The 24234-nt window shown below is 36.5% G+C and overlaps 1 protein-coding gene across 1 annotated transcript; it reads left to right on the top strand.

Annotated features, from left to right (window-relative positions):
• The first annotated feature begins 14144 nt into the window (after nt 1-14144).
• Nucleotides 14145-16338, top strand: LOC149932702 (peroxisomal targeting signal 2 receptor-like). The gene is made up of 10 exons (XM_090155866.1): nt 14145-14531; nt 14594-14763; nt 14837-14872; nt 14937-15014; nt 15073-15181; nt 15570-15679; nt 15739-15852; nt 15925-15980; nt 16039-16135; nt 16197-16338. The coding sequence occupies exons 1-10, from the start codon at nt 14405-14407 to the stop codon at nt 16260-16262; spliced, it is 963 nt and encodes a 320-aa protein (XP_090011992.1). The 5' UTR covers nt 14145-14404; the 3' UTR covers nt 16263-16338.
• The last annotated feature ends 7896 nt before the right edge of the window (nt 16339-24234 follow it).

A 24234-nucleotide genomic window follows, 5' to 3' on the forward strand; every position in this document is an offset into this window, starting at 1 on the left:
GAACCGAAACCGGAACCGATAAATCGAAAATTTAAGAACCAGAACCGGAACCGAGATAGTCCAAAAACTAGAACCGTTGCATCCCTAGAATCCCGTAATGCAGTCTGTTTTGTGAATAGCTCTCAGTAAAACCAAGAATGTATTTATTTATACTCAGGGAGAATGAATATGTCGAGATTATTTTTAGCGTTTCTCCAATTCTACCCGTTGGGGCCCCCAGTATGCTCTTCCGCTTTAAAAAAAAAATAATACTGCAATCTCATTGGTTCTTAAAAATTACGTTTTTCGACGCGATTAACGCTGCTGCGAGGATGCAAAAAATAAGACCATCTCCTTCCCCCCCCCCTCCTTAACGTGACGGGGTTAAGGCCTCAACGTGTCCGTCGATAGTCTCGACATATTCATTCTCCCTGAGTATAAATAAATACATTCTTGCTCATACTGTAACTATTTTTAAGGATCTATGTATATTGAATATCTTTCAAATTTATGACTTTTTTGGCCTTATCCTTATTTATAAATGCCCTCTGCTAGTTGTGTGTTTCGAGGCACTCCACCCCAGTACGCCCCCCCCCCCCCCCCCCCCCCCAACCTTTTTTCCCATGGGATAATTTCCGTGCCACCCTTTTCCCCATAGTCGAGCCACCGCAGTAAGGCACCCTCCCTTTTTTCCATGCGATAATTTCCATGGTACCGTTAACCCCGTAGTCGACCCTCAGATTTTGAGGAAATAGATAGTCGAACCACATCAGTAACGCTGCGAAAGGCAGTCTCGGTTTCCCTCTGTGCCGCGGGTCACTTTTTCCTCGCCGCCCCGCCTTTGGCTTCGTGACAGACTAAGCAAACATTCCTGGAAGCTCGGACGTACGACGACGACCAACGTACCAAGCGCTCCTTATAATATAGATACATTCTTGGTAAAACTTTTGCATGTGAAGAATAGGAAGTGTCAAAAATTTCAATGACCTTGAACCAGTTCTTCCATGTCATTGAAATTTTAATTGGCATTTGTCCCCCTGCACCCTCTATGTAACCTGTAAATTTCAAATTCTTACATAACACACATTTTGAGTAATTGGTTCTGCATCGTGTTTTAGTTAACACCCTGTATAACCCCTGATTATTCAACTCGATCATCAGCCACGGTATACTCCACACGAGTAATTTCTTTTTTTAAGTCAATATAATAAGAATGAATTCGGAAATAATGTAATTTTAACGCAAGATAGTTTACGGGAGCAGAATAACCGCGAAATTACTTCTCACAGACGGTTTTGTTAAAAATATGTTTTAAAGTCATAAATATTTCTAGAATAAAAATAGAAAATGGAGGAATGAAACTCCGATCTTTTAAAAGCGATTCTATCTAGTGCTTGTGAGGTTTTTAACAATTTAAACATAGGCTGCGTTCAGTAACTCTAAAAAAGCTGAGCGCAGAGCTCATTGCAACAATCAGCGGTTTTTTACTGAACGGGTTATTTGACTTCCGGTTTCAACGTCACGTTGCCCGTCCGTTGCGCAACGAAATCATCGACTGCATGTACCAAGTAAGTGTACTTGGTCCATGTCGGATGTAAGAACCATAGAAATAGAAATTAGACTAGAAGCACGATTGGATTGGGCGGGGACGTACCAGCTAGAAGGCTGCCATCAGAGTGGAATCGCGATAGTCGCGCCATCTCATAGAAACAATTTAAACTAAATAAGTAAATATGGTCACGTGGAATAACATAAAACAGATCGTAGGCAACGTATTAAAAACTTTTTATTTATCTGACATTATATTAAGTTATTTAAACAGCTTTAGGAAAATCATAAAAATCTCAAGAATCTACTATATACACATAAACTACAGGTAAGCCACTTTTTAGAACATTTACTGCCCTTGAAATAAAATAAGCTTAGAAAGCTTGTGCCTTATTGCTGTGCCTTTCATTTCCAGGTTTTTGTCTCTGGCAATTTTGTGCAGGCGAACTTAGGCATATAATATTATTAGTTTTCTAATTAGACTGTTGCGGTGATGGCCCATTCCCAACTCAAAGTCAAACATATGGTCTTGAAGTTCACTGAAAATGTTAGTATCGACTAATTTTCGCATGACGGCTGTTTCGATAGCTAAATTAATGTTTTTACATTTCATGTCTACTGATACATTTTGCCGAATGCAAGATTCTGTCAAATTGCAAACTTGCAAAACACTTTGGGATGGATGGCGTAACCCACCATTATCTTTCAGCTGGGTAAATCTGGTATACCTCATGAATGCAAAATCGTGATCATTTGGCCGTGCTCCCAAGGAAGCTTCACAAATATCACAATTTAATTTACCATACAGCTTTGTAATTACAAAGCCTGAAATATAGTAAACTGCATTTTCATTAAATAATGAGGATTGTTCTTGAGTCATTGAAAATTCAGAAATTTCTTCAATGGATATAATTTCATAAGAAGCTTCATATTCTGATACATCTTGGTTGACAGAGTATTGACTGCTGCTACAAATATTAGGAATGACTGTCTCGTCTTGAGATGTTACATTGCCAGTTGATGAAGGAGTGAGACGAGCCACCAATGATTTACGATATTCAGTTGTAAATTGCCTAGATGTGGGGTTGTTATTCCAACCACCTTTCCTCCGGATAGTGTTGAAATACAACTCCTCATGGTCTTGGGAAAATTTATATGTCAGTAAGTACCTTTGAAATTGAGAAATTAATGTTAATTAGTTTTAATTTAAATTTTCATTTTGAACTTACTTCATAGGACTATTTGGCACGAGAAGGTGTTTCTTGGTAATTTCAAGAATACTAGAAATCGATGTTGCCAATCCTAAAGAGCCAGTTTTTCGATAATATCAATATCAATAAAAAGTTGAGGTACCGTATAATCATTTTGATCTTTTATTGGCGGTTCTTTAGAGTTGAGGGTTGTAAGGTCTAAACAAACCGTTTCTCCCGAGGTAAATGCTTCAACAACTGCAGTATTTGAATTATCCGCTTTTTTCTCGATAGGGTAACTGCTAACTGATTCAACCACGAAAGGATGTTGATTAACCACTTCAACTGAGTTGAGATCAGGAGAAGCTCTTTCGACTGAGCTAAAATCTACCGTATGTAATGCGAAATATCAAATTAATAAGAAATATACCATCCCCTTTGCCCCAAAATAATTGCTGGTCGAATATTTTGGTGATTGGGTGATTCGGTTGTTGGTGTTTTACCCCAGGTAAGGGAAGGGCCCGTCCTTTTACCGGGAGATCTTTGTTTTTGTGGGATAGCGAGGAGATCACAGCGCCCCTTTGACCCCTTATTGATATGCCGACGTGTCTAAGACCAGTTGTTTGATAGTCATTTATATTTCTTATACATTATATATATTATAAATTATTTATTGTGTTAAAATATGCTTACATGTATTATACATATTTTTACGTTTATATTTATTCTCAAAATTGAAGAGTTGGAAAATAATACGCGAGATAAATAACGCGAGTTTTTTTAATAACGCGCGCTCGGACGCGAGCTAAAAAAAAAGAAATAGTAACGGTTCGGATTTTGATTTGAAAAGGACTCCATTTTATGATCGGAGCAAAATAATTGATATTTCAACTAATTTTGGACGTTAAAGTCGTGTTTTGTTTAACCTTCGAGCTGTAAACGTGTTGACTTCAAGATAAGGACAGGAACAATCTATATTGGCCAATTCGTTATGCCCAACCATCCAGCGGTTACATTCAACATATTGTACGAGATACCATCGCCACCAACATAAATTCTGTGTTCCGCTGTTCCGAAACGTCAACAACGTCGCTCAGATTCTTCCACGGCTCCAACCGGACTCTGCCACTTCGATAAAGTTTCCGCAGTTCAACTGAACATTTCGGAATGAACTTTGTTAAGTAATGGTTGCAACCTAGATTTTACATTTCGTTAATGCCGCGAGCACTGGCCAGTTGCTTAGTTTGATAATATTTCATTTAGTTTAATTAGTGTTTAGGTAGTTTTAAGTTAGCTTAAATGTTTGGTTAGGATATTGAGTTTAAATTAAATCAATTAGTGTTTGGCAATCTAACAACTGGCTTGATACGTTTAATAACAAATTTCTCCTAGACACCAATTTAATACTGAGGACCCTCGCTAACCCCACCATATCACGTTACGCGAGTAGTCCCGGGCGTATTCAGTCATTATTATTAATTGTAGACGGGTACCTTAGGGGTTCGCTTAAGTCGATTGTCCCTAGGTTGAGATCTCCAACATTCGACACCCGCGCTACACGTATCACCCTTAAAGTCACACGTTAACTTTGCGCAATCATTGTAAGTCTGAAATACCACAAATCATCACAGTTCAACTAAATTTTAATTATTTCAGTGTGGTTTTTACATGAGATTCCAAAATCTTGGTTTCAGTGTCTTTTAAACTATCATCAGTATTAGTCAAGTCAAATTGAGTGGTTTCCGGTAACCTCTGATAAATAGGGAAACTAAATAACAATAACTAAAATCAATAAATTGGAAAACTCTAGAAGATGTAAGTATGCTTTGTTCTGGAATAGATATTTTTGGGAGCTCTTTCAAATTCTTGTTTTAATAAAGAAATTATTCATATTTCAGTTAGTTTTTTATTTCAGAATGTATAGGGTAATTTTTACTTGTGTAAGTACAGCATTTGCTTTCAAATGTTGCCTTCCATTTTGAAAGTAAATTTCATCCAGCAGAAAATGTTTACTACACACAAAGTCATATCAAGAATGTATTTATTTATACCTAGGGAGAATGTCTATGTCGAGACGGTTTTTAGCCTTTCTCTCAATCCACCCGTTGGTCCCCCCAGTACGCTCCTCCGCAGCTCCGCTTATAATAAAACGAATAGTCCCGGTATTTCATTGGCTGCTTAAAATTTACGTCACCTAACGCGATGGAAATCAAACGCCGCGCCGGTGACGTTTTGTCTTTCCCCCCGCGCGAGACGGGGGAAAGGCGTTCAAAGTGCCCGGCGATTGTCGCAACATAATCATTCTTCCTAAATATAAATAAATACATTCTTGGTCATGTGAAGTAATTGAAGATGGAGTCCAATTTTCGCGATTTACCTCTAAAACCCATTTTCCTAGTAATTTAGCATTTCTCAGAGGAAATCTTAGTGTAAAAAAATCTCTTATTCCGAGATTATTATAAAATATTTACTATAATATTACATACTTATGAAATGATAATTTTATTTCTTTCCCAGATCTCTCTTTACAATGTGAAAAAGCGCAGTTTTTAACCATTTTTGCGGATATGCTTTTAGACGCAAAAATGTAAACACGAAAAGACCGCCGCTGCGCACGACGTGATGCGCAGTGGATAGCCTTTTTTTCCCTCTTCGAAATTCACGTCGTGGCCATGGCGACAATGTTTAATGCGTTTGTCAGATGGCGCGTACATCGCGATTCCACCCTAATGTCAGCCTACTAGCTCGCCTGTTTCCCTTGCGATTGGCGGAAAGGGCAGTGCTTCTAGTCTAATTTTTATTTCTATGGTAAGAACAGGTTATTTCGTTAATCAACGGTCACGTGACGTCGCAGCACGGAGGAAGGCTAGCTGCAGACGTCGCAATTAATAGACGATATTTTATAAAATTTCCAACAAGCGTAAAAAGCGTTCAACGAAAATAATTTTTCAGATATTTCGTTGAGCGTTATTAAAAGCAGCCATACAAACTATCTCTGAAAAGCTAAGCCACGGTGATACTTTGGAAGAAAACATGAGTCAGTGTTTGCCATATTATTATTAAATAATAAACTGTTATTATTATTTTAGTATAATAATAACAACTATTCGAATAATTACACACCACCGACGTTCGTCGGTGTGTGTATATATAGGTAGTGTCGGTTTTCAGCCGAAAATCAATGCTTTCCAAAATCGTCACGCTATGGGAAAGTTAACCCGATTTTTCAGAAAAATGCAATGGAGATTTAACATGGGCTTCACGCTATGGGAAAACCAACTAATTTGTGCGCACGTGTAACGTATAAACGGTTACCCTGATACGGTTAAAAGTTTTAAAGGGACCATGATTATAGAATTGTCTAAGGACATTTTTGTTATTTGCAATAGAAATAAAATGTATTCTTATAAATGTAAATTAAAGATTATTATTGTACAAAAATCCAACAGAGGGCGATAATACTCGATTCAAATTAATTAACGTAAATGCTTTAGTCTATAGGATTATGCCATCAATCAATCATTACTAGAAATAAAATGGTGGACCCACTATGCACACGCTCGAGTTTCACCTAAGCCTTGGCCAAATGTTTAATACACTACAAAATATAAAACGAGTAAATTTATAAGAGAGCGTGGCTCAATGGTTTAAAGCGCGAATGATTGAGTTCGAATCTCTTGAGTGACTTTTTTAAATTTGTAATAATAATTAATAAATTTTTCTGTAAGACAATATGAAATGTATAACTTTTAGTTGGAATTTAAATATAACATTATTTAATGTAATAAAAATCAACGTAGGGCCAGAGTGACTCCACAGTACTTCGTCAGTCAGTGTCACGAACAAAATATACATCGTACCATAGGTTTATAATTTATTTATTATAAATGTGATACTTGCAAAACGTTTCGCCGATTCGCGTCCCTCGTTCTTACGCATCGCGTTACCTGTTACAGTTAAGATGATTTGACTCTGTGAATAGCTTTCAGTAAAATATTTCTCAAAGAGGCACACTTATTTAAGAATATTATTGACTTATGGTGATATTGGTTGATGAAGGACTGCGGCCTGAAAGTTCCTGTGGTACTAAATGTAATAAAATAAAAATTTAAACTCCTATACAACAATAGAACACTTTATTTATCCGTTTTACAATATTTAGCAAAAAAGAAAATGGCATTAAAATAGATTATCTATATAGACCGCCAACGAAGCTCCCGGAGGAAACGTGCTCAAAATGGAAGCAGCGTTACCCCGTTGCACGGCTATCGCAATACGTTGGACGAGGTATTCCACGGAGCGTGGTTCGGATGTGGCATCTCGAATTTTACGCCCTATGGCGTGGATGAGAGCCAAGGCGTCGCGACCGAAGGAGCCCAGCGTTTCGATAGCCACGGCCTTAAATTGGTAGCGGTGTTCGAGGCCCGAATATTTGGCTATTTTCCTCTTCTCAGCCTGGGTGGCGGCCCAGAGAGGGGCTGTAGAGGAATTGGCCAAATAAGAAGGCGCTAGCGGGTCTGTACAGGTAAAGTCCCACACCAACGATTTGCCACCCGACCATGGAACCTTAGTCATCCCGTCCGGGCGTTTACCGTCATCGCGAGAGAGGCCGCGCGGCTCGAGATCGGAGGGAACTCCGGCCGATACGAGGGCGCGTTTCAGGATGTCGTTCACGGCACCATGACGCGACAAGCGACCCGCACTGCGTTTACAGCTTAAACCGTGGGTGCCGAAGGAATCAACATGACCCCCGCAAATACACGTATGAGGCACGCAGATTTCGGCTCCCAACCGAAGGCCGACCGCGATTCTAATAAATATTTTAAAACCATCAAGTAGTAGTTCATTTAACTCAAAGATATGGTGTCTAGCCACAAATCTATCTTTATATATCTTTATTTATGTACATATAACAAAAGTGTATAATATTGTTAAGAGTATAACAATTCTTAGTCTTCACATGAAAAACGTTTACTGAGAGCCCTCGGTAAAATATTTTCGAAATAGACATAATTAAGACTTATATACTTATGATTTAATTTATGTGTAAATTGTTATTGGCCACAATAGGATCACCGTTCTCTGTGGATTTTTATTCCTACGCTTGAAGCGTTTTTTTTTTTTGGTAATGATCAGCTGATGTTTCAGTATCACATTGTCGTTTACTGTTTGATAAGGTCTCATTGAGGTTTTAGCTATTCGTTATACCAGAAGAAAATAGGGGGAAGTACGCATCTAATCGACTTTGGCGAGGCGTTAGTTTTCTCGGATTTTAGCGCCAAAACGGTTTAGCGGGAAATCGCGGATGAATACATTGTTTTTTTTGTTTTTTTTTTGTTTTTTTTAAATAGAGCTAATACCCAAGGCACCACCTTCGACCACATAAGCAATGTTGCTTGTGCGTGATCAAGGAACAGGTGGCCGGGTTACAATGCAAGCCCTTCATGCCACGCGAGCCAACAGCTCCCTACACTAACTATTACCGTTAACCTCAGCAAGTTTTTACGAGAAGGGGAAACCGAAGATCTCGGTGGAAAACCCCTTTAACCAGTGGGGAGAGAACTTAAAAGAGCTATTTTTCTTAAAACGAGCAATTGCCACATATTGCCCTTTTATTACTCTACTAAATTAGGCCTAGGAGCCCTTTGTCTCGCCGTTTATCGGCATGTATAAGCAAAACCAGAACAAAACTAAATTTTCGGTTAGATTTTTACGCGTAAAAGGGCTTTTGCGTGGAAATATGACGACTTACACGACTCAAAGCTTCAGAAGCGTACTTCTGGTTAGACTTATAGAAGATAAGTTGGAAATTTATGTATACAGTAGCGTCGCCAGGATTTAAGGTTTGGGGGCTCTTAAGTCATAAAGTGTATGATTTAATACCTCTCTGAAAGAGAATGATCCTGAAAGCACAGATATATTTATGAAACAGCTGGTTGATGATATTTATCCCAATCGTCCTGACAGTCGTGAAGACACTTCTTTATATGATTGGGCAAGATTCTACTATCGTGTTGCAACAAAGCCTACTACTAAAGGACCCTCTGAAATACTGGAATTAAAGAATGGGGTTGGTTTTGTGAAAATGAGGATTAAGCCTTTCCTCGTACAACATCCAAGACATGATCCAAATAAATCTGAATCAGATGCTGAAAACTTTTATCACAGCATGTTGATGCTCTTTCTACCTTGGAGAGAAGAGAAGTCTTTACTAAGTAATCATAGATCTTTTAAAGAATGTTTCGAATTTCATTTACCAAAGTTGAAAGACATGTTGAAATACCACGACGGTTTAAATACGTTAATGGAAGCCGAAAAAGCTTTGGAAGAAGCTTTAACTAAATATACTCCACCTGATGGACCAAATAACTTTGTTGAAGACGCCACTGATAATCCTCTTCAAGGTAGAGACTTGATCGAAGCCGAAAATGCAATGAAGGAAGTGAACGCTACCCTTTTTGATAATTGTATTTCAACTCCTGACAGTTTAGCTTGTTCACTTGTGCATTTAGAGGTCGGTAACAGTTAATCATTGTCCATGATTAAATTGATTTTTTTGGGGAAAAAATGTAAACAAAGAAATTTACCGGTTAATATTTTGGAAAATTATTAAAAAAACATGTATTATTCGTAAAATTTGAGCTTTTTATCGAAAAAAAGTCATTTTTCCGATTAATTTTACAAATTTATCAAAAAATTAATCGGATAATACAGATATATAAATTACTTGATCAAAACATTTTACGAATAATTTTGATAGCTTTATCTATTGAATAAAAGTTAACCATCCCCGACCTCTATGTGCATTTAGACTGTTACTTTGCATTGAAGGTCGAGTAATGTTGAGAATAAATCTAAATATGGACATAGGACTTGTTAATGGAGCTATGGGTTCTGTCAAAGGATTTAAGAAGAATGCAGACGGAATTATTTCTGAGATATTTGTTTTATTTGATAATCATACTACTGTAGAGAAAATTCAAAGAGTTAAAGTGAAGTTGGAAATTGTGACAAATGTGTATGTTCAAAGAGCTCAATTTCCTGTAGTTTTGGCATATGGAATTACTATACATAAAAGTCAAGGTATGAGTGTTGATTGTGCTTTGATAAATATTGGACAAAGTATTTTTCATAATGGGATGGCATACGGAGCGCTTTCAAGAGTAACGTCTTTGAATGGTCTTCATATACTTGATTTGGACCCTTCCAACATATACGCAGATTGGAAAGCGATAACTGAGTATAATCGTCTTAGAACTACATTTAGACCTGATTTGCCACAAATAAGCTTGATTCCAATTAAAAAAAACAATCAAATTTACAAGTGTACCAAAAAACAATAGGTCCTTCTAAGTCTAAGGAAGTGGAAATATTCATAGTTAAATTATGCCTATTGAAGTGAAAGGATTCTTTAACAATGATAACTCTCGTTATGCAAACTGTATTTTACAAGCTATTTTTCAAATTCCAGAGTTTGTCAGAAGTATTAGAGAAAAAGTCATTTCTCCAGGACCAGTAACTACCGCATTTCAACAACTACTGTTTGAAAGGGGAAATCCGAATATTTCTCTTTTAAGAACAACTAATGTTAGACGTTCACTCAATGAGCGATTTCATGAAAACCTCCAGCAAGATCCGGTAGAATTTTTAATGGACCTTCTTCAAAAACTTGGTGAGGAAAATGTTCTTATTGATAGTTTATTTTTACTTCGCATTCAATATCAAACTAGATGTCCACGTTGTCCCAATGAGAGGGTTTTTAATCATCCGCTTCAAGATGGTAATGTGTATATTGTTAATGTACTGGCTGATAGAAGTAATTTGTTTTTTAATGAATTGTTGCATCACTGGGAGATATTTGAAAACAAGCGCATTCAGTGTCAAAATGAAATGAAAGAACGTTGGATGGTATTGTACTCTTCCAGTAAATATGTTATTTTAAATTTGGCGTGGTTTACTTACCAAGGAACTACACGAATTAAAATTCATACGCCAATTAAAGATTTTACCGCTGATAGAGGGAAAATTAATGACGTCATGTTTAGAACGAAAGCCGCTGTAGCTCACGTGGGACAGAACTGTGAAGGTGGTCCTTACATTGTTGCTCTAAAGAACCCTGGATCTGGATCAGGCTGGACACTTTGCAATGACAACAAAATATCTCAAAGGAAAAGGTTTTTCAATAATTTGATGAATGTCTATTGTTTATTTTTAGAGAAAGTATGATTTCATAAATGAAAATTATAACTTGTAGTAAGTTATAAGACTAACTATTTGTCTCAGAGGTTTGAAATGCATTTACCTGTAACTCGCGTTTTCTGATATATTATCTTGGTAAAGCAGATTCTTCATTTTGTTTTCCAGATTGGGATTTTTAGTGTTAAAGTTAGGGTCGCTCATTGGACCACTGGTTTAAGGTAATGGCTTCGCCGCCATAAAGAGAAAGTCAAGGTAACTAGACAAAGTTGCGCAAATTATTATTACCAGGCTATGAAAATACCATAAACATCATATAAATAGACTGATTCTGTATAAATACTAATCGGTCAAAGTGTGGTAATAAATAAATCGTGGTTTTAAGATATTTTAGACAATTATAAATCTGAAAGTGTTTATCGCCCGTGAGTAGTATTAATGTGTATATGGAAAATATCAAACAATTAAGGGTTAATAAATAAATGAAATAATACATTAACGACTTCGTAGGGATAAATTTATGAGAGCTGGGGGGCGGAAAATGAATTGGAAATCAGATGATACATATATGTTGGAAAAAGAGAAACCCTACAATCATCCAATACTGTGTTGCGCTTTTTATATGGTAAAAAATTGACTACTAGAACAAATAATTGAAATTAAATTATCAATTTAATTATGTTTCTGAATTTTAGGCCAATTTAATAATTTAACACTAAATTTAAACGGAATAGAATCTCCAACGCGTTCTTTATGGAAGACCCCATCAATTTCCGGGATTCCCACCACTAATCAACGATTATCAGCCTCGCAAGTGTGAAGAGCCTTCGGAGGCAGTGGACAATATTGTAACCTTTGGAGGGCGACAGAAATACCGGAGGTTATATTTCCTTTAAAATAGTCTTCCATAGATATTGTCCCCTAAACGCCCTATATTGCGGGTTTAAATTTTTCAGATTAGAGTTTTGTTAGACTTTTGTTTTATCTACAAGTTAGAAATTATTATTCAGTCATAAGTGTACAGCAAATTTTTAAAACCCTACTATGGGTTACGAAACCAGCTAATTTTTTTTAAAACCTTTCCTAGATTCTTTCGCTAAGATCTAAGTAATGAAACTGTCATTGGACTAGTGCCGCGCAACCTTCAAAGTCACGCGGCTGTGGGTGTCACGTAATAAAAGGAAAATTATGACATACTTATTTTGGTCGGAGTATTGGCATGCACTTGTATTTCAATATAGTTGTATACATCAAATAACTTCTAAGAGCTTGTGAAATTTATCTCATGATCTGAGTTGTCTACTAGCTGAAAACTATTCGTGAGTTCCGAACCGTTAAGAGAACGGCCTAGGACTGAGCTGTAACGTCACGCAAAAGTTCTGGATAGTTCAGAACTTTTGGACGAATAGTTGTGATTCGTACGATTTGACGTACGCAGCCCGATGTGCAGACGAATTTTAGAGATTTCAACCTTGAGTTCCGACCAGTACTTGCTCTTGAGCAGGTACCATTTAGAACGGTTCCGAACGGTTCAACAAGAGGTTCTTGTCTGCGAATAGTTTGCATTTGGGTAGTTCTAGAATTTTTTTGCCGAATAGTGCGCATGGGGACTGGTTGAACGGTTCAGAACTCACGAATAGTTTTCAGCTTATGTTTCTATCTATAAACGAGTCAAGATGAAAAATAAGAATTTTGTACTGCTGAATTAGACGAAGTAAAGAAACCACCGTTGGACATCATTGAAACACACGCTGCTGTGGGGGCCGGAGAATGAAAAGGAAATCACGACAAAATTCTCTTGGTTGGAGTAGTGGCGTGCTCCTTAAATCTCAATGTGGCTGTACAAATCAAATAACTTCGAAGAGCTTGCGAAAGTTATTTCACGATCTGAGTTGTGTTATATTTTTATGTTACATTTATAAATAAGTCAAGATAACAAAAGACAAGAAAGAATTTTGTATTGATGACTTTGGATGAAGTAAAGAAACTACATTTTCTTGATTTTAATATTGTTTAGACTTCAAAATGAGTATAAGATCGATAAAGGTGAAACATTTCAAAGCACTGGTTAACATTACCAAGAACATCTACCAATTAAATATTACATCTTAGGAATTTCAGTATTTGTTTCAGTATTAGACCCCTCCTCGCTCAACTTCTTTTAATTGTTTTAGCAAGAATGTTATTCTAGTAAATTTCTGGTTCAAAAGAATACTCAAACTGTGTAAAATTCAACCAAATGAGAAATTATATCTGAAATTTAGTGGTCTTGTCACGAGATAAGAGGAAGCATCTACAATTTTATTAAATATGGTAGATTTAGGTTAAAATGTAACAATGGCTAAAAAGCCGGTGTATATTATCCATTTATTATCCAACATTAAGTTGAAATATTGAAATGTGTTTATGAACATATTTATAATAAAATAATGTTATTGTTAAAAATTGTGGAAATTAATCTAAGAATGATCAATTTAAATGTTTTTAACGATAAAAACATTTATTTATTGTATTTTGTTTAATCTGTGAACCATGTCTTCAAGGTCATCCAAAAACTATCTCGAGAACCGTAAGTGCTAGAAAGTTGGTTCCAATTAGAAAAGTGTTCCCCATCACGTTTTATGCCTACTTAGCGTGAACATGATCGGATTCGACCAAAAGTAAGTCGAGAAAATTGTTACCAAAATCACAAAGGTCGTAAAAGGGAAAATTGCAAGACAGCGCTAATAACTCCAAAACAAGTCGTGCTACATTATCGAAATTTGCTAGACAATCGCATCATAGTAGGATATTTTAATATTTGGAAAATTGTATGACCTTGAACCGTTGTCTTCAAGGTCATACTAAAATTATCTCGAGAACCATTAGGTTTAGATCAAAAATTCCAATTAGAAATTATAATTTAAAGTTATTAATACATAAAATGTGACGAAGAACAACTTTCTAATTGGAATTTTTGCTCTTTTTTTGTCTTTCCTCCATGGTTCTACTTCCAATACGTCACTATAAATTGGCTCCGCCCCACGCGTCGCCGGAGGTGACCTAGGGTATTCCAGTTGAATATTCATAGGTTAAATAGATTCATGGTATTAAAGAGTAAAGACTACATCGTCACAACTTAAGATGGCAGATGATTTTTTAGACCATTTCATAATTCCCGCTCAACTTTACCTAACAGAACGAGTGCTACAAAGTTATAAAACATTCGGCAGATGGAGCCACTGCGTAGAAAAAACAAAATGTTGCTCATTTTCGTCCGCAAACGCTTCTGCTTTTCTCTGTTTTAACTCGCTATAAAAATAATTACTTCCTCAACTAAATGAGGTCGTAAATTACCTTACGACATGAACAATTACATTTGGAAATACAAAATAATTGGCTTAAGGAAACGCGAGGGAATAAATAATTTATGCCTACTTTGAAATTTCATAACAGTGGATAGAAAGTTCATACTTAATACTTCGATTAAATGAACTTAAATATTAGTACAAATGACAGAGATTCATAATTCCAAAAAAAATTATCTAACTTCGAAATGCCATGGTTACAATGTAAGATTTTCATCTTTTAGGCCCCAATTATTAGCTTGCGCAACCGCAACAAACTATGGATTATCAGGTAAATTGAATGTTTTATTTCTACTCCAAAGAAAAATTAAAATAATCTATAAAATCATTTAGGTCCTGGTGTATTGTACGTGTTTGACACTAGCCAAGAATTTGGAACTCCCTTACAATTCGATTGGAAAGATGGTTTATTTGATGTAGTTTGGAGTGAAACCCATGAAGATACGTTGACTACAGCTAGTGGAGATGGCAGCTTACAAGTCTGGAATCTTAAAACACCTGGGGTAAAGACTAAATAAATCACTGAGTTGATTTGACGAAGTTATAAGGTAATAATTCTGAAAAAATATCTTATAGGTGCCAATTTCTGTTCTCCATCAACACAACAAAGAAGTAATGTTGAATTTAATATGGATATTGAGAATTTAAATTATTAATACCCATAAACCACGATAAGGTGTATTGTATTGAGTGGAGTCAAGGGAAACACGAGCAATTACTAGCGTCAGCTTCGTGGGACAGTTCTGCTGTCATTGTAAAACAATTTCTATTTTTAAAATTTATATAGACTATAAAACATGCGTCCATTTTAGTGGGATATGAATAATGGGAAACCAATAAATGTATTACAACATAATGGGCCTGTAGTTTATGGCATTTCCTGGTCACCTCAGGTTCCATTCTGTGTTGCAACAGTCTCAGGTATACATTATCTGAAGCCATTTAATTTAATTTCCATCTTTTACAGGGTTGCCTCAATATTATCAGATTAAAATTCCCTGACTATTCCCTGACCATTAGTTATTTTCCCTGACTTTTTAAGTCCTAAATTTGCCAGTTTTTAAATTGGACATTTATCGGAATCAATTTAATCAACTTATATTTCAGTAGCAAAGTTATTTCAACGTTAAAAAAACTTTCTAGGATCTAAATAATAATAGCAGGATTTGCCAAAGATCTGTAGTAAAATTACCTTAAAAAAGTGTCAAGATTAAACTGAATTCTCTGACTTTTTACAAATTCCTAAAATTCCCTGTTTTCCCTGACATGTGGCAACCTTGTTTTGAGATTATTGGGAATTATGATTTAGGTGATGGATCTTTGAGCATTTGGGACATAAATAACCCCCAAAAACCATCACAGATAATAAGGGCACACAGCGACGAAACTCTTAGTTGCTCTTGGAATTACTTCAAAGAGGTATCAATTTCTTGTATAATGTTTGGAATTTTCAAAGAGTGACATTTCTCCTATTTTAGGGGATAATCGTAACTAGTTCCGTAGATGGCTTAATTAGAGGTTGGGACTTGCGATTATTTAGACAACCTGTTTTCCAATTAGTGGGACATAATTACGCTGTTAGAAAAGTTAAGGTATGTTTTCTTCCTATCTTAAATTAATAGTTTTTTGTATCAATGATTCACATTTAATACTTTTATCTATAGTGTTCACCTCATAGGGAATCTCAACTAGCATCAGTGTCTTACGATTATACAACTAGGTTAAAACAATTAATATTTTGTTTTATCATTTAAATTATTGGTTAATTCCATCAACAGAATTTGGGACTGGGATTATCCAAATTCAATTCAAACTTATGAAAATCACAAAGAATTTGTTTATGGGATTGACTTCAATGATCAAATTGATGGAATGGTATGTCCAAAAAAAAGGTTTTTTCAGAGTTTAATTAGCTTAATTCAATTTGTTGTTTAAGCTTGCTGATTGTGGGTGGGATGAAACAGTTTCAGTGTTTTCTCTGCCACTTTTAAAAACATCCTAAAGTTAAATTTTATTTTATTAATGTGTATTTTTTATTTATGTGTATTTTTTGTTTATTTTATATATTCTAGTTAATTTTTAAAAGCAATTTTTGTAATATGGTAATTAAATCATGATTATTTTTATTTATATTGTAATTTCGTTTGGGGTCGCTAAAAAACCTACTATTGTTAGGCGATTTATCATTTCCTATCCCATGATAAGAAAACTCAAAAGCACAGAGAAACTCTCTCATCGGTTAATTTTAAAAGTTTTAAATTAAAACTATAGTATTCTGTTTGGTAATTATTGGTAAATGAAACGAACATGTCTAAATGTGGCAAAAATATTGAAATAACGCCAATTACAATGTCAGTAGGATTAATATTGACTGTTTTCCAAATTACGTTTATGCCCGCTGATTCGCGCTTTAGTACCTCTACATTATGAGGTCTAGTATAGGTTTATTTACCTTATTTTTATACCCTAACTTGCAATGTACCCTCGCCAAAAAAGAATAAACTTCATCTAGCATCAAATTAAACGTAATTAAATATAAATATTGTAAAGCACAAATATTGACAAAAATTAATTTTTAATAAATATATTAAGGGAACTGACGGGGGGGGGGGGCGAAAATTCAAAAAACATCAGAGGTGACGCGGTTTTGGGTTTTTTTTTTAATTTTCGTTCCCCCCTGCCCAGCTCCCCTTGTCAGTTCCTTTAATTTTACAATATAATTTTTAAATGTATTAGTCAGACTGGTATCTCAGGGAAATAATAATACGACTATGGTTAATATAATAAGTTTAATTACACTGAAATATTACTGAATGACAAAATTATTTAGGACAAAACTGAGCCGCAGCATCGCACCCTTACAGAAATATAATTAAATTGCAGACAGACTCGGGGCAAACCGTGGACTCATCAATTTAGTATTTACAAAATAGGGGAATTAAAACACTAAACAAATGATGGGAAATCATGGCGTTTTAATAGAGCCGTTATGATTTTATTTTCTAAACGTACGGTATGAATTCTCAAGATCGGTGGTGTCTGTTTTCGCATTAACCCGTTATTTATTTATTTAAAAAACTTAAACTGGACGAAAACACGTCTTTTGCTGTTATCTGACATTTTTGGTTCTTTGTAGGGAGAGTTTGCTCTTTGATAAAATTGTTTTGATTATTGTATCAAAAACTACGATATCGATTCTAGATTTTGAATTTACCCGTTAGTTAATTTTCAAAAAAATCTTAAATATTTATGAAAATATAATTTTTTTTTTAAATGGCGGAAAAGCACCCTCGTCCCGCCTAAAATCGGGGGTAATACGTTAGAACGCCTGTATTATCTTTCCTTTGCATTTTTAAATACTCAATCGAAGATAACTGTGTTAAAAACTCAACGAGACTCTGGGAATACGGAAGAGTACAGATTTATTAGCCTACTGCCCTTGGCTAAAGTATCTGCGTTTGCCTCGGCGCTTGTACTCAATCATGGAGCAATTAACCCTTTCGGCGCCTTTAGGCATTGGTCAGCTAATGAGGGGCGTTTCGGTTTTTAATAAATAAATAAATATGTTTCCCCAAACCTTTTCGGCGTTATGTTGAGTAGGGGCAAGCCAAGTACATGGACCGTGGGGCTTTATCAGAGTTTTGGCGCCCTAGGCACGTGCCTAATTAGCCTTATGGTTAATACGCCCCTGTTAAGAAATCTGGTGTACAAACAGTGAAAAATCGAAATAATTATTTCCGGAAATCTAGAAATCCACAAGAAATATAGGAAATATTGGTAATCCAGGAGAAATAATGCTAAAAACTATCCTAAAACGTATTGTCGTGGCAAAAAAAGAGTTGTAAAAACTGAGATAGAACCGTCTGCTATATTTTTCAAAATTCAGAAGTTATATTGAAAACTACTAGATGCGGTAGCGGTTTCCTTCTTGCAAAGATAATTTAAACTCGTACCCTAGATTCGAATACTGAGAGCTTTCCCATTGACTTTTTTGTTACGAAGCGTTTACCCTTTTCCGGCACGTGACCTCAGAAAAATCAGGCTCCATCGGTTGCGGCACAGCCAACTTCGATCAGGCGCTGCCGCATTATATAGCGTGATCGAAGTTGGCCGTGGTTGCGGTAAGGCTCAAACCATGGAGCGAATATTTTCTGAGTTCCGGCGAGAAGTGGGTAAACGCTATCGGCAACGCGCGAGAGAGTGATTTCGAATCTAGGGTACGAGTTTAAATTATCTTTGCTTCTTGTGACGTTGTGACCCGAGTAAAATTCTGTCGGGCGGATAAAAAGAGGAAGACTCCGTATAGGTATAACATGGGAACGGGGTGTCCCTGTGTTAAATGGTCCATGCTGTATCGACGTCAAGGCCGGATTTAGTGGCCAAAGATGCTATAAATCACTATGAATTCAAATTCGCACCTCTTTCCAACTTTAACTCGGTTAGCAGTATGCGTATGTTGGTCAACAATCACGAGTTAACCTCGCAAGTCTTAAAGTTACGGCTTGCAGAAGTGTTAGAAACATTTCCCAGGTTAACAGAGAATATGAGGGCCCAACGTTGGACGCCCCGTTTATCCTGCATGAGAAACCACACCCTTGTGTAATCTTACCACCTTTCTCTCGATATTGGGGTGAGACACTACGGTATGATCGCGCGCGCGCTCTCTCTCTCTCTCTAATTATAATAATAATTAGCTAGCCTAATACCCAAGGCACCACGTTAGGCCCAAGTCCTCTAGCGACTTTTAATGCCTTAAACAGGTGGCCGGTTTACAATGCATAAATGGATATTATCTTACAGAAATTATGAAAACTGACATATTATCAGATAACCTGAATTCGCTAGAATCTCTTCGGCACTTCTAATAATTTGTGAAGAAAATTTAAATCTTGCCTTCAAGCTTCGACGAGGAACTACTATTAGCATATATAACATAATTATCATAAGTATGCCACTAGCTCTATTTCTTCACTAACGGTTTGTTTCACAGATATTGCGTCATCCGTACTCTACGTCATATTTGATGTAATATTTGACGTCATCGAATCTCAAATGCCGATTATGCCATCACACAATTAGCTCTACGTCTGATAAATCGACCAAGTCGACGGCCATTATTTTAGTAAACAAACCGGTTTGAACAACCAAGGCTTAGGAGTTAAAATGAGATACAATATAGTGTCCGGTGCTGTTAATGCAATGAATTTGCAAATTAATGAAGTTTTCGGAGACTTACGTTCTAAAATAAATTTACATTGTCAAATAAAAGAAGCAGGTTTATTGGATAAAATAGTGGAAATTCAGGTTGAGCTTTTCTGGGGCATCTACAAGGTTGGAGTCTTTGCAGATTCTTTTGAGCCTAGGCCTAACTCTTCTAGGCTCGGTATGAGTTTTAAAAACGCTGGTGGAATTATTGGAATATCCCACTTCGACGACTTGTTACATTTTGGAAAGCGATCACTGAACCGTATTGGTCATTTGCCCCAACCTTTTATTTTTCTAAACTACTCATTATTTAACTTCATCCACACAAACCGAGCGAGTTTATAAATTTCAATAAAGCTACATTGGGCTGACTTAAATTCTGACGCAAAAAATTCCTTCTCAATTTAGAGGTGTTCCATTGGCTGAAATAAATATGTTAGTAGCCAATAGTGTGACTTCCAAAATTACTAGGATGAATAAAAAGGTTAAAATCTAACGTAGTCCACATTTTTACTGGTTCGTGGTGAAACAAACCGTTAGTGAAGATTTTTGAATGGAATAAAGGTACATTGGCATACTTATGCTATTAGTATACCGAAAATTCTTTCAAAGATACAACACGTACTAAAAAGCGTCGGTAAAAAACATTGTCGTGCATTACCATGGTAATGACGATACTCAAACGTAGATCGCAACTTATTTTTCAAGAAAACTGATGAATATTATCTTATCCAATCTTCCATTGCCTGAAGCCTTCAATCGAGTGGTTGTAGTGATTATTGTATTAATAAAACAAGTGAGCCCGGCAGTCCCAAATAATAGTTTCACACGAGCCAAGCTTTACGAACACAACGAATAGTAGTATAACCGGTAACGAAACTTGAACAAATAAAATAAACGGTCGAGAAAAACCGCTCGAAATATGTTTGTGGGAAATATAGGGGTGACAATTTCAAAAATTACCCAGAGTGGTTGGGCTAAAGGGTTACATAACAAACAGAAGCGATTTCACCACGTTTAGAGATGCACTTACGAAAACCCATGCCACGCCCTCCCCTCCCTTCACACCTGGGGGCTCTGGGAAGGTGATAGTTCCCAAATTCCCCAAAATGGCTGGGCTCCGAAGAGTCGCCAACAATAGAAAGGAAGCGAGAGGCAAGCCTGTTGCGGAAACCGTGTGCGAACGAAAACGCCAGAGACGGAAACGCCAGAAGATCGCGGAATCCCGATTGCCCGACTTGCTAGGTTGTTGGTTGAATTTTAGGGACGAAAATCTGGTGTAACTATAGGAGAATATGGCTAGCTTTCTACGGCCTTTCCCTCTCTGGTTTAAAACGCGAGCGTAGGAGGATTCTACCGTGGCGTAAGAGAACGACGTCATTGCGGACGGTGATAATCCTACCGTGGAGTTAGAAAACAGCGTGTTTGCGAACGGCGGCGGCGGGGACTGTAGCGGCTACGGGAGTTTTACTCTAGCCTATACTAGGGTCGTGTAAAACTAAAAAGACATTGAAACGTCGTTTAAAGGAAAAATATTTTTTTAAATAAATTTCTTTAATTTTGGTCTGGTTTGAATTTATTAGATAAATTATATTTAATTACACTGTGTTTAAGGGAATGAAATGAAGAGCGTTGTTGGATTAGGGTACGTTCTCGTTGAAACAATGTAGCGAATTGAACTTAAGCAACTTTTCTAAATATAACCCAATCCCGACCACAATATAATTAACTTATAATTGTGTATATACTATAGTCTATCTCGAATCAGTGGCGGATACAGAAAAAAGTAAAAGACATCTTGAGCTATGGGTGTAATAACAAATCATCAAGTCACATGCAAAGCATAAGCGTTAAGGGGGGGGGGACACCAACATATGTATCCGCCACTGATCTCGAATAGCTCGCAGTAAAAGTTTGCAGGAGTACATAAGATATCTTTTAAAGAGAAGTGTTCATCTTTCCATACTGATCTAAAATATTTGTATATTAATCTAATAGGAAAGCTGCATCACTTTTTAATTTCATTAACCGTTTTTACTGAAGTTTTGAAAATTTTTGTTTTAATCCTGCACCAAACGTTTAAATATTTCAGTTGAAGAAATACCGAACTAGCCAATCAAAAGTGTTTCGACGCACGCGCATATAACATTGCCTTGGTATTTTTTGGCTACAGCAAGTTACACGAAATAGAGAAAAGTGCTTGGACAATACTATACTACAACAATGGTAAAACGTTCATAGGACTGCAGTTCATGCTTACGTGTATCCAGTCATTTATGTTATGTTTAAGTTGAAATTCATAATTTAAAAAACAACAAAATGAAGACAATTTCGGTATATTTACTAATTTCAGGAGAGGGAGTAGAAAAAATACGATTTTTAGTATCATGGCATTGGCCTCCCAAAAAATTTGAGCGCCCCCGAGTTTTGGCGGCTGGTACCTTGGCGATGATTTCCCAAAATACGTTTAGAGATAAAAAATAGTCGACTAGGCGAAATATGAGATAGCGACTTTTTAAAATTATTACATTGGGAAGATATATAAAGGGTAAATTACCTTAGGCAATTTCATTTTTACATTTCACATCGTCGCTAAGAAATTGAGATATGATATGATGAATTCCTTTGGTTGATATGTTCGGGTTGAAAATGCGCCCCCTCAATGGGTACATTCGACAAGTTACATAACTGGAGGTACGTTAGATCGATAGTAGTTACAAAAAACAGGTTAAGCCAGCGCTTGAGGATGTAGGGAGAACTTGTAGTGGTGTAGATTGTACAGAATAAAGCTAAGCTACGCCAACACCCAGCTACAAATTTCCCACGAAATAAATCTACACGGCTCATACATACGCATGGAAGAAGATAACCCGCGCAATTTATTAGGGTAGCCTAGGCCTAAGGAACATTTTTTTTTGCGTCGATGGCAGTGAAGAAGTCGAAAAAAGCCATTTCTATTCTTGAATATTCGAGAAATAGTTAGGCACACAGAGCATACAATATACCGAGGGGCTGATCACTCCGCGTAATCGGTGTACAGAGCCGTACCTTTGACTGTACTAATGGGATTACGCGTAATCTTTGAAGTCCCTGCCTTTGGCAGTGCTAATCTAAGCGTAATCCGGTGTACAGACTTTCTAAGAGTGGTTAGCCCCTCGCAATATACTAGATACCTACTTTAATAGTGAAATTCTCTTTCAGAAATACTCATAGACGTTCAAAGTTAGTTAGGGGGTTTCAAAAATAAGTTTATTTAAAATTTTACAGGCTTAGGAAGCTAAAAAATCTAGATTATGTACGTGTCTTAAGAATTCTTCTTAATTATTTTTCTTTACGCTTAAAATTAACTTATTAATGTTATTCAAAGATTGTAAAATATACTGGGATTTGCCCCATCCTATCCTAGCTAATGTATACTTATCTCCACTCAAGCGATAACACATTTATCATGTAACCAAATACCATAAGGGGCTATTCAAATAGTTCTTGTCATTTCACTGCTTACTGGATTAAATTACTTTCCCCGAAAAACACTAGGAAAATCATTTCCCATTAAAAATTTCGTCTCCTCAGTTTAATGAAAACCACGCTGAAGGTAAAGGTTTGTACATAAGAAAAAACGTTAAAAGGGCACGCGCACTATCGCGCGCGAAACTTGATTTTTAATTCATTTTAGACAAAAGCTTAGCGCTATTATGTAATCAACGGCTTTTAAAATTCATTTTGCGCGTGAAAATACCTCTACATGTTATGGTCAAAAAAGCACGCAAAGAAGGCTGTGTGCCCAAGACATGTACCTGTAGTGTCTCGCGCTAAAACGTCATTTCAAAATCCGTCCATTGAAAATATTTAAGATCCTTGATCAACAGCCACTATAAAGGTACTGTAGTAGAAAGAATAGGCCAGGGCTGCTTTCAACAACATTCTGGTTCATTCCCGATTATGTATCAGAAAAAAAGTAACAGTTGTTGAACGATTTTTGCTTCTTCTGGTTGTGACGCCACGATAGGGAAAGGAAATCTATAAAGTTAGCTGTTCTACGAGCATGTTTTTCTATAATAAAGGTCACGCGCACGTAGAAAATTTCTGCTTGCCGCCATTTTGGTTGATTAATTTTAAACGGATTTTGGCCAATCGGTTCGAACGGTAACGCAATCAGAAGTATCGGATTATTTTACGATTTTAGTTGTTGAACGAAGTCGTGTAAATCGCTCTTCATTGGGTGGTTTCTTTTCGCCTGTTCTCGGACTAAAAGTGTCCTTTTTTGACCCTAAAACGTTTTAATCGCCTGTTCCTGGTATGATAATTACTCTGCCCCATAAACTATTCGCTTGTTCCGGAGTATTAGGGATAATCTTTTTACTGCTTTCCAGAAGGAGTAAAAAGAGTAGCCCTAATACTCTATAAGAGTGCTTTCAATTTCAAACTCAGGACGTCACCAATGTTATTCGCCTATTAGGAAAAACTGGTAAATGTCATGGCGGCCACGGTGAACACTATAGCTGTGACGTCACATGTTTTCAAAAACGTATCAAATGAAAGCGCTCTATTCGCCACCACAGAATCAGAGTAAAATGACGTCATAATGTTACTATTCAAAACTCACGACGTCACCATTGTAATTTGCCTATTGATAAAAAACGGTAACTGTCATGGCGGCAACTACAGCTGTGACGTTTTCAAAATCTTATCAGACGAAAGCACTCTATTCTTAACCTACTCCGAAATCCCGGAACAAGCGAAAAGAAACCACCTATTAATAAATAGTT

This window comes from Leiobunum rupestre, chromosome 8 (genome assembly GCF_980474605.1).
Source record: "Leiobunum rupestre chromosome 8, qqLeiRupe1.1.hap1, whole genome shotgun sequence".
NCBI lineage: Eukaryota > Metazoa > Arthropoda > Arachnida > Opiliones > Sclerosomatidae > Leiobunum > Leiobunum rupestre.

Coding starts and splice junctions, on each gene's coding strand:
- LOC149932702 (XM_090155866.1), top strand. CDS start 14,405: ATGACAGAGATTCATAATTCCAAAAAAAATTATCTAACTTCGAAATGC. Junction 14,873..14,936: donor TCCATCAACACAACAAAGAA/GTAATGTTGAAT, acceptor AACCACGATAAG/GTGTATTGTATTGAGTGGAG. Junction 15,981..16,038: donor TCTTACGATTATACAACTAG/GTTAAAACAATT, acceptor TTCCATCAACAG/AATTTGGGACTGGGATTATC.